General features: G+C 51.0%; 1 protein-coding gene across 1 annotated transcript in view; it reads left to right on the forward strand.

Moving 5' to 3' along the window:
* TRIO (trio Rho guanine nucleotide exchange factor) overlaps positions 1-11,727 on the forward strand; it is a 285,006-nt gene that overhangs the window by 265,682 nt on the left and 7,597 nt on the right. Inside the window, exons 47-52 of the mRNA XM_023738420.1 lie at positions 2,082-2,329; positions 3,603-3,741; positions 4,814-4,841; positions 5,048-5,210; positions 5,476-5,597; positions 9,538-9,616. Coding sequence (XP_023594188.1) covers positions 2,082-2,329; positions 3,603-3,741; positions 4,814-4,841; positions 5,048-5,210; positions 5,476-5,597; positions 9,538-9,616 — 779 coding nt within the window. The remainder of the gene's footprint in view (positions 1-2,081; positions 2,330-3,602; positions 3,742-4,813; positions 4,842-5,047; positions 5,211-5,475; positions 5,598-9,537; positions 9,617-11,727) is intronic.

Genomic DNA, 11,727 nt, shown 5'->3' on the forward strand with positions numbered 1-11,727 from the left:
CAGGCCAGGAGGCCCTGGCCAGTCACTCCGAGCCCCGGCTCTTGCAGGCCAGGAGGCCCTGGCCAGTCACTCCGAGCCCCGGCTCTCGCAGGCCAGGAGGCCCTGGGCAGATTGGCTAACTGCCCGCCTGCTCTGTAGGGTCCCACCCACTCTGTAGGGGCATGAGGACCATGCCCACAGGCAGGGCGATGGCTGTGAGCGTTAAACGAGGTGGATTTTAAATGCCCAGTACACCGCCCAGCACATTGGTTGTGTTCAGAAAGCAGAAATAGCTATTACTATTGTGGCAAAGGACTGAAGTTATGACACATAGCCTAGTGTGATGTATTTTTCAAAGCAACTGAGCCACAGAAGTTTTTTTGTTTAAATTTTCTAGCAAGTTTGTCTTTGTAATCTCCAAACTATGGGGTATTGCCATATGGGTGTGAATAATAAAGTACATGCTAAAAAAGTCTGCAGCTGTCTAAAGGAAGGCACAGGCTTCAGCCTAGCGTGCATGAGGTCCTCTGAGCCAAGGGGCCACACACAACAGTGGTCTCCACATGGTGGGAGCGACCTAGGAGACATCCCAGCAGAGACAAGGAAGGAAAATGGGTAGCTCCTGTGTATGTTTTAAGTGTCCCGGGTGGGTAGAGATCTGCTGTCCTGGTCCCTGAAGGTCACAGTGCACTGGCGTGTGGGCTTCCCCAGGCTCTGCCTCCCAGGACAGAAGACCTTTCTGCAAGGTCTGCTTGTGTACAGAGCAGCCCTCCTGTGCCCCCTTGTCGGCTCTAGCCACGTGCTGACACCAGCTTGGTAGCACCAGGGCTGACTGCGACCGTGGCAGGTTATCTGACAATAGGGTCTGAGCTGCCAGGCCCTGCCCTGGCCTCCAGGAGCCCAGCAGAGGCCAGGTTGTTGGAGCCAGGAATACGTGGGCGTTGTCCTTAGTGTGAGCTCACAGGACCAGGGTGCTTGGTGCCATCCCTACCTCCCAGCTGCGGGCAGAGGGGACTTGGGCAAGATGCAGCTCAGTGTTGAGCAGTGGTCTCTGCTCTGTCCTCCCCCCTGGAACAAATCTGTCACTTGTGAAATGAGAGCCAGGCACACGACGGGCGTTCGTGTTTCTGGCTTCTACTCAGTTGCTCCCACCACTCAGCTTGTATCCTTAAGAAATCATCTGTATGTTGCTCTTGCAATCTTGCCACACTGACTAAGCGGACAGTTACTGAGTGCCTGCTACATGCCAGTCGCTGTGCTGGAGACTAAGGATACAGTAGTGATACGGAGATGCGGGCCTACTAGGGCTGCAGCATCAGGGGCAGGCCGTCCCACTCAAGGGCTGGTCCCGAAGCCTGTCAGATGTCGGGCGCAGGTGACAGTGGCGCCTGTAGCCACTGTCTGCTGTGTGTCCCTATGGCAACAGCACTTTGGGACCTCAACTCACGCAAGCTCCTAGGAGGGACCGCCAAGCGACGACCGCTAAGTGGGGCAGAGCAGCTCTCTATAGAGGCCAAATGGTAGTGGGTTTACTTTTCAGGTATTTCACATTCTTCCTTTTAGAAGGGAAAAAGTAGAGACGATTAGGCACGCCAGGGACTTAGGGTGGTTCTAGAATATACTTTCTTGACAAGTTTCATCTGGCAGATTTGGTGATTTCTTCATCATTTAATCTATCACTGAGCCAAAGTGGCTTTTAAATTTAATAACACTTTTTTTTTTTAACGAGCATGATATCACAATCACATTACTGTGTCTGGGTTTGGTATAACCTGACGTGGCGTCAACATGAGGGTTAAGCTGTTGCTTTGAAGGCATGAGAAAGGTCAGACCGTGATAATAATCAGGCTTCAAAAAATAGTGTCATCACCAAGGTGGTTTTTTTTAGATTGTTCCTAGAGAAATCCTGATTTTTTCAATTATTGAAAAAGATACACCAGGTTAGCAAAAAGGAGTCTAAAGAACAGTTAGACCTGCCTCACAAGTGTCTGGTAGGCCTGCTGCAGGTGGTCCTGTAGTGGTACAGAGTGACAAGGGAGTATGTGTCACCCACCTCTCACTTCAGTCCCCTCTGCCTTTTTGTCCCCTCGTCCCCTCTACAGAGTGAAAGTAGCAGCAGTAGCAATATCTCCACCATGTTGGTGACACACGATTACACGGCAGTGAAGGAGGATGAGATAAACGTCTATCAAGGAGAGGTCGTTCAAATTCTAGCCAGCAACCAACAGAACATGTTTTTGGTGTTCCGAGCCGCTACCGACCAGTGTCCCGCCGCTGAGGGCTGGATTCCGGCCTTCGTCCTGGGGCACACCAGTGCAGTCATCCTGGAGAACCCCGATGGGACTCTCAAGTGAGTGTCCACCCGCCCTCCCACTACAACTCATAGTGACCCTATAGGACAGAAGAACTATCCCCATAGGGTTTCCTAGGCTGTAAATCTTTACGGAAGCAGAACTGCCACGTCTTTCTCCCACAGAGCAGCTGGTGGGTTCGAACCACCGACCTTTCGGGTAGCAGCCAAGCACGTAACCATTGTGCCACCAGGGCTCCTACTGAAATAAGACAAAGGAGCCTGGAAGGGCAGAAGTGCATGGCAGGGAAAACAGTGCCATCATCTCATTGGTACAAGTTCATGTCTGATCAGATGTGTCACCGCAAAGTGAGGAGGGCTGTCCCTGCACCTGTCAGTCTCTTTCTAGCAGGTTCTTTGCATAACCTGCATTTAGTACCACATGACTTGTACAGGTCACTAACATAAGTTAGTCCCGGGAGGTCTTGGGTGGGGAGTAAGGAGTCTGCAGGGGAAGGTCAGTGAAGGTATCCACCTGTAAATGGCAGGTGGAGACCTGGGTACCGCCACAGTCAAGCCTAATACATACTGGAAGGTTAATTTATTTAAGAAACTTGAAACTAATTTGCTGCATTAAACATTATTTTAAATTAAGTCAAATCTGGGTGCGGATTTAAAACCTCTCCCTTCCCTGAATCTCCCTGAAGTGCTTGCTGTGGGAGGGGGCAAGCCAGATAGCTCCTCCTCCTGGGGTTCTGAGGTGGAAGCAGGCAGACCTTTGTGATCTTTGAAGCCTCCACGGCTTCAGCCACAAACATCAGCCCACACTCACTGGTTGTGGTTTTTCCTCACTGAGCCTGGCCGAGCCCTGGGCTGGGCTTGGGCGCAGGCTGGGTCTGGCACCCCACTCTGGTCTGTGAGGCCACAGCCGGCACCCCCACCCTGGTCCACACAGCCCCAGGCTTGGCGCTGACATCCCAGGGAGGCTGGGCCCGCTGCTGCTCCTAGGATGCGCCCTCGTCCTGTCCCTCTTTGATATGTAGAAATCTTTTAGCTCATTGTTCAAGAATCTCACTTTATACTTTGTTTCTTCAAAAATAGTTTTAGGTGCCTTTAAATTTCCATCCTTATAAGTAATTTCTTTACTTGTCTCGCCTTCTGGTTATTGAGGATCACAGGAAAGTTTTCTTTAGCAGAGATCTCTGTGGTAAAGGGTCTGCAGTCACCCTTTCTGCCCTTGAGTTAAACATTCAGTTCTTCTATAATGCCCTCAGGCATCGTTGGCTGAACACTGGAAAGGCGTAGCGCTAACGATGGATTATTTTCCCTCTAGGAAGTCAACATCTTGGCACACAGCACTCCGTTTAAGGAAAAAATCTGAGAAAAAAGATAAAGACGGCAAAAGGGAAGGCAAGCTGGAGAACGGTTACCGAAAATCGCGGGAAGGACTCAGCAACAAGGTATCTGTGAAGGTGAGTGGGTGCATGGCCTGGAGCCCCCGTGAGCACAGGAAGCTCAGGTTGAGCTGGGGAGCCCAGGGGGGCCAAGCCCCGCAGGGCTGGCCCTGGGCTTCCCTGGGACTGTCCCCCGCCCACACCGCCCCCTCCGCCCTCCAAGGATCGTTCTGCGTGGTCTTCTGAGAAGGCTCTGTGGGACTGTGCCGGTGGGTGCACGTGTGCTTTTCAGCAGAGGTCTTACAGGGAACCAGGCACACACGTGCACAGCTCCCCAGGTGCTGCGTCTTACAGAGAATGGCGTGTGGTTTCTACATGAAGCAGGGAGACTTGGTTCCCAGAAACAGAAAGTATGCAAACACCGTGTCTGGGGCTCCTTCCTCCGCCTTCCGGCCTCAGACCACAGGGGAGTGACTGATGTGGAGACCGACGCAGACTCAACTGCTTTAACAGAGCCCCTTGGGGCTGCTGTAAACAGTTTCTACCCGTTGCATAGAATCAGTTCCGACTCTTAGCGACCCTGTAGGGCAGAGTAGAACTACCCCATAGGATTTCTTTATGGAAGCAGACTGCCACATCTTTCTCCCGTGGAGTGGTTGTTGGGTTCAAACTGCTGACCTTTTGGTTAGCAGCCAAGTACTTAACCACTGCACCACCAGGATTCCTTATCCAACTTCTAGTTTTCTGTGATCAGATTGCCTTATACCTGTGGAGGTTTCACCTGGAGAAAAGCAAAAAAAAAAAAAAAAAAAAAAAGCCAGGAAAGGAAATCCGAGCACCTGGCAGAGCATGGGTTGTTTCCAGCAGCTGACCCAGCCCTGGAAGGGAGTGGATGGCTTCCCAGCTCCGCAGTGTTTGGGGGTGGGGTGTAGGAAGGAAAAAACTCACCCAAATTAAGATGACATGAAGCTTTCACGGGCTTTTAAAGACAGTGAAAACAAACGTGGCCTAGCTTGATCAACACCCAGACAGGTCAAATTAGATTTGTCCTCATCTTTCAAAAAGAACTGTATGTAGCCCTGGATTGAAAGTAGTACCCCTTAAAATAGTTCTTCATTTTGGTTGATACCTGTTTGCTTTTCCATTTCAGCTTCTCAATCCCAACTACATTTATGATGGTGAGTTCTGTTACTGTTTTCTTCTGTCTTGGAGACAGAGGTCTGGGGAGCATCTCCCAACACTCATGTGTAGCCGTGGGGTGTTTTTCTGTGGCGCTCTGGGCTTGGGCGGCGCCCCGTGTCTTACTGGTTTCTCAGGGAAGTGTCGGTGGGCTCGGGAGGGGAGCACAGGGCACCTGGCGCTGACCTGCCCCTTCCCCTTCCAGTTCCCCCAGAATTTGTCATTCCATTGAGTGAGGTCACGTGTGAGACAGGGGAGACCGTTGTTCTTAGATGTCGCGTTTGTGGCCGCCCCAAGGCCTCCATCACCTGGAAGGGCCCTGAACACAACACCTTGAACAATGACGGTCACTACAGCATCTCCTACAGGTAAGGGGGCCCCCGGGGCCGGGGTGTGCCGCTGAGGCTCTCCCCTCACTGTGACTAACGTGTCCTCTGTTTCTTCGGTCGCCTTCGCACTCAGGCTGCCCCGTGAGGGAACACGTTCATTCCTGGGTGTGCAACAGGGACCACTTACATCCCTCCTCAGCCCTTGGGCTCCTGGTTCCCTGTGGCCCTGAGGGGGAGGTTAAATGTTGGGCTGGCGACAGGGGTGCTGAGCCTTCCTGACGCCCGCGTGTCTCCTGTGTGGCAGTGACTTAGGAGAGGCGGCTCTGAAGATCGTCGGCGCGACCACGGAGGACGACGGCCTCTACACGTGCATCGCGGTGAACGACATGGGCGCCGCCTCGTCGTCAGCCAGCCTGAGGGTTCTAGGTAAGCTGCTCCATCCAGGGCCGGCCTCTGAGCGGCCGGCGAGTCCCACTTACCCAGGGCGAGACGGCATCTCTCAGCAGTCTGAGTCTCTGCACTCGACGTGGCCGGAGATGTAGCAATAAGTCACTCGCTAGGCCTTCCAGAAGAGAGCTGCAAGTTGAGACCATAGTCACTGGGAAGGTGACCTGCAGCGCTGCTCACAGGGCCTGGGAGAAGAGAAGGAGGAAGGGGGTGTGGGCGGTGAAGGCCTCTGACCACCACCACTTGGCATTGGAGCTTCTAGCGGCCAGCCTCTGAGTTGGAACCTAGGGCTTCCTGTGCCCACCATACTCGCACATCTGTTACCAGGCTTCCCTGTTGACTCTTTGAGTCTAAGAGAATCTAACCTAAGTCGGCCTCATTTAGAACTGAAATAAAAAGGAAGGTAAAGTGGGCCGAGCACCAGCCTGCCAGGCTCTGTGCCTGTGTCCTAGGTCCTCACAGCCAGCCTGCCAGGGCGTTTTGTCCTCCCTGTCCTTGTGCTGCGGGACCTGCACTTCTCTGCTCTAAGGCCCTCGCGCTCTCCTCAGCTAAACTGTAAGCCACTCGGGGCAGAGCCCACATCTGAGGCCTCTTTTCAGCTCTTGATTGGTGTCTCATTGCAGTTTGAGGAAGGCCCACAAGGCCCGGCAAGGCTGTGGAGGGCGCCCACCCCGTCAGCCCCCCGGGCATGAGAAGCTGCGAAAATCTAAACTATACGGTGACTAGAGGCCTGGCACGCCCTGCCTGCAGACAGGAAACGGAATCCTTCTCAGAAGCTTTATCTCACACACTGTAACCTCACTGAAGCATTCTGAATTTTGGATCGCCTTGAATCTGAGATTACAGAACCACTGATTTTCTCATTTTGAAAAGATCCGACGGAGATTATGCAGGTGGCTTTTTACCTTCAGTCAGTACTGAGAACTTAGGGAGTCAGAGAGATGAGACCCCCCTGCCAGGAGACACCAGTAGGGAGGTAATAGGAGAGGAAGCAGTGCTGTTTCTGTCACATAACCCATCTACTGCCCCCAGCGGTCTTCAGAGGACGAGCATCTCACCTTGTCACACGGCCCTCTCCCAGGTGACATCCCCGTCTCCATACTGTCCTCCCTGAGAAGCTGTTTTATTTGCAGTCATCAGTGCTTTGTTGTTTTGTTTTTATTGGTGTGTTTGTGAGCCACGTAGTAACATGGTTCCTGTGCTGTCTGTGTGGAGGTTGTCCCACCAGCTGCCAGGGCCACCAGCCTACTCCCTCTGGCCCCCACTGCCTCCAGAGCCTCTCACACGTTTAGGCAGCAAAGGGCTGGGCTGCATTCCCTCTGAGTCAGGGCAGGGACACTGCTCTTTAAGGCTGGGCCACAGGAGGCCATCCTGAGTCTGTAGTCGTCAACATTGCGGCCACGAGGACGTGTGCGAGGGTTTGTAATTGTGCCAGAGAGAACGGCACAAAAAGAAAGCCCTGTCTGTCACTAGTCAGGGTAGCGGTGGCCCCTGGGGAGAAAGGGGGGTGTGGTTTGGGTGGGCCAAGCAAGAGAGGTTCTGGACATTGCGGTGCTCTATTTCTTAATCTGATGCTGCTTAAGGAGTTGACATTTATGGTTGTATGTAATACTATGTAGTTGACATTTCTGGATGTATGTAATACTAATAAAAACATTCATTTAAAAAAAAAGCAAGCAAACCCATTCAGAAGGAGAAAAAAAAATAGAGGAGGGGTATTACCTTTATGGAGGTACAACTCCATTTATTTATTTTTATTGTGGCAAAATATATAAAACAGTTGCCATTTCAGCCATTTTTAAGTATACAATTCAGTGACAGTTACGTTCACAATGGTGTGCAGCCGTGACCACTGTCTGTTTCTAGATTTTTTCATCCGCTTTAACAGAAACTCAGTATTTCTCAGTGGGATTTGGTTGATGTTTCACAGTGGCGAAGTAGCTTTATTTTTATAAGTGAGCTCCGTCTGTAATTCCTCACTAGGTGGTAGAAGCCGTGAGTAGCGAAGCGTTAGCTGTACAGGCAGCGGGAGTTAGTACAGCCTCACCACCGCCGCACTAACAAAGCAGACCACCAAGACATGTGGGTCCTTGGGTTTAAGTGACTGAACGGAAGGCATTGCTTCATGTACGTGTCCTTTAGTGAGTGCTTCTTTAGCACCTTGTGTGTGCTGGGTGCTGGCCTGGTTTCCAGGAGGATCTGACCTGGTGGAGTTTACAATGCATAGAGGCAAGTAACACTGCTAGTCAGGAGGCTGGGCGCCCCAGCAGAGGTGCTAATGGTTGGTTATAGGAGGAGATGACTTCCCACCTGTGAGTGGATCAAGGAGGGCTTCAAGGAGGAGGTGACATCACCCCACAGAGCCTCGATAAATGAATTCCCATGTGGACATGGTTTAAGGAAATGCCATTCCAGGTAGCCACCCAGGCAGAGGTGAGAACCCTCACAGGTTGTGTATAAAAAAAAAAAGTCACCATCAAGTCGATTCCAACTCAAATAGCGACCCTATAGGACAGAGTAGAACTGGAAGCAGACTGCCACATCTTTGTAACACAGAGCAACTGGTGGGTTCGAACTGACAACCTTTTGGTTAGCAGCCAAGCACTTAACCACTGCACCACCAAGGCTCCTTCAGGCCACAGGTAGAGATGAGCAAATGGTTGCCGTGGCTGTAGCCCAGGGCAGGTGAAAGGACAGAGGAGGAAATCGGGGTGGAGAGAGAAGGCTGGGTCAGTGAGACCCTGACCACAGGGGCCCGGGAAGGCCTGGGAGCAGACCAGAGCTGTGCTCCCCATGGCCGACAGGCAGCCGGCTGGGGTGATACGGACTCAGCCTTCATTATGCTTTTTGCAGGAGGACAGCAGAGAGGATTGCTGGATTTTCCTTTGCTATGTGTACTACTAGATCCATTAGTCACGGGTGGTTGAATTATACAGGCCATTGTCTAATAAAATGCTGTCCATGTTTCCAGTTTATAATGATTTATTAACCCTGTAAACCCTGGGTATGTTAATGAATTTAATCCAGTAAGCCTTGGTTTCTCGTGGCTGAAGGAGGACATTGAGCTGACAGACCTGTCCACTGTGAGTCAGTATGGCTGGGTGACTAGGAGGAGATGGTCTGTCCAAGTGAAAGAAAACACAAGCCACATATGTCATGGTAAAATTGTTCTCATCACATTTAAAAAAAAAGAGGTGAAATTAGTTAAGTTAATTAACATTTAGTTTATCCCAATAGAGCCAAAGTGTTTTGATTTCAACATAAAATCAATATTTTATAAAATTTTTTAAGTTTTTTTTTAATCTGGTGTTTCTTAATTCCTACAAGCCACGATTGTTATTGTTGTTGTTACTATTATTGTCTTCACTCCCTTTGTTGTTGGGTGCTGTCGAGTGGATTCGGATTCACAGCAACCCCATGTGACAAAGTGGAGCTGCCCCATAGGGTGTTCTAGGCTGTAATCTTTATAGGAGCAGGTCGCCAGGTCTTTCTCCTGCAGAGCCACTGGTGAAGTGAAACCGCCAACCTTTTGCTTAGCAGCTGAGTGCTTAACCTTTGCACCATCAGGGCTCCTTTTTAAAAAAAAAAAAAATTTATTACCAAGCTATTTTGCATTCTTTTTTTTCATACTGAGTCCCCACATCTGGTGTGTGTTTTACACACACAGTACATCTTCCTTCAGACTAGCCACACTTCAAATGCCCGATGGCCTCCTGTGATCACCGTGCTGGCCAGTGTGGTCCCATAGACTTCTTACCCAGGCAGCTCTGTAGAAAGCTGAGCTCAAAATCCCATAGGGTCGTATAGGGTCCTATAGTGTCGCTATCAGTCGGAACCAATTTGACAGCAATGGCTTTGGTTTGGTTTGCCCATGAGCTGGGAATCCTCACGCTCAGAGTAGATGCTGGTCTTCTTGCAGGTCCAGGGAGTGATGGGATCATGGTGACCTGGAAGGACAACTTCGACTCCTTCTACAGTGAAGTGGCTGAGCTCGGCAGGTACGATACGAAACCAGGGCACTCTCGGAAAGAGCAGAGCCAGATGTAGCACAGCGTATGAGGAGACTGATAAAGTTAAAACCATGTGTCATGTCAGCAGTTGGAAATTATATTATAGCAGAAGTGTAACCTGTAATCACCTTCACTCCCCCAGTGTTTAATATCTAACAAGTCTGTTTCAGCGAGAGTTCCAGGAGAGAATTCAGGCCAGAGGCCCTAAGCCATCCACTGGATGTAATGAACTAATGCCTCCCCTATCTAGAATCATGCCAGCTGTGTACTGTCCTTAGCAGAATTAAGACAGAGTCGCCCAAACTGTGACTTGCTCTTCTCATGGAATGCTAGTTGAGAAGGCTGAACGTGTTCTTCACATTTCAGTTGTGCCTGGAGATTTAAAAGAATGACCCCTTCATTAGATGGAGGATCTGTTAGGACTGGATGGAGCAGCAGTTAGGACGCTAGCTGGTCTCACCCGCGTCAGGAGGAAGGGGCTCTTTTTCTCTAGAGGAGGCAGCCCAACCCGGGCGGTGGCTCAGCAGTGCCATCAGCATCCCTGCTCCACTAGGCATCATGTCCTGTGTGGCAGGAGGAAGAAGATGGAGGAGGAAGGTCAGAGAGGCATGCCAGCGGAGCCTGTCTCTTTGAAAACACTTCCCAGGAATCTCTGCCCAGCAGCCCCCTTGCACATGCACCACAGCTGGTCCCGTGGCTCCTGCATCCGTGGCTTATAACACATCACACCAACACTTGCTGTCTCAACAGTGATGTATTATTTCTCATGTGCTCTGGATAGACTGGGCAGTCACTGTGTGGTTTCCTGCACTCAGTCAGCTGGCACACCCTCGCTGACTCAGGCCTGGGCGCCAGGTCTCACTCCACGTCCGAGTTCACCCTGGGCTTCCCCAGATGACGATGGAAGCATCCCAAGAGAGCAAAAGCAGAAGCTGCAAAGCGTCTTAAGAAGTCACGCAGCTGCACTTGCTCCACGTTTCCCCCTCATTCTGTAGATCCAAACCAGACACGGCCAGCCCAGGATCAGGATGAGACACGGGCTCCACCTCTTGATGTATGTGGGGAGTAGCAAAGAATTTGTGGCTGTCTTTCATCTACCACCGTCTGCCCTCTGGCCTGAGATTTACTTACAGTCCTCACACGTGCCAAATATACTTACCTCCTCCCTGTTGTTCGGTACCGTCAGTTGGTTCAGACTCACAGCAACCCTATGTACAACAGAATGAAACACTACTGGCCCTGTGCCACCCTCACAACCACTGCTGTGTTTGAGTACATTATTGCTCCCTCAACCCCCCAACATCTCATTATAACAACAGGGTCAGGCTTGAGGTCCAAGATCTTGTTATCCAGAAGTCTCAGTGCAGATAAGGCTCCCAGGTGTGGTTCGTTGGGTACGATGGGACCTGTGAACTGGAGAGATGAGCTACCTGCCCCCCACACACGCAGTATGCACGCACATGCAATGCAGCATGCACGCACACAGGCAGCATGCACACACACACAGTGCAGCATGTACACGCACACAGGCAGCATACACACAGTGCAGCACACACACAGTGCAGCATATACACACACAGTGCAGCATGTACACACAGTGCGGCATATACACACACAGTGCGGCATATACACACACAGTGCGGCATGTACACACAGTGCGGCATGTACACACACAGTGCGGCATGTACACACACAGTGCGGCATGTACACACAGTGCGGCATGTACACACAGTGCAGCACACACACAGTGCAGCACACACACACAGTGCAGTATATACACACACAGTGCAGCACAAACACAGTGCAGCATATACACACACAGTGCAGCATATACACACACAGTGCAGCATATACACACACAGTATGGCATACGCACACAGTGCAGCATATACACACACAGTGCAGTATATACACACACAGTACAGCATATACACACAGTGCAGCATGTACACACACAGTGCAGCATATACACACAGTGCAGTATGTACACACACAGTACAGCATATACACACAGTGCAGCATGTACACAACAGTGCAGCATACACACAGTACAGCATATACACACACAGTGCAGCATGTACACACACAGTGCAGCATAT

Source organism: Trichechus manatus, unplaced genomic scaffold (genome assembly GCF_000243295.1).
Source record: "Trichechus manatus latirostris isolate Lorelei unplaced genomic scaffold, TriManLat1.0 scaffold00116, whole genome shotgun sequence".
NCBI lineage: Eukaryota > Metazoa > Chordata > Mammalia > Sirenia > Trichechidae > Trichechus > Trichechus manatus.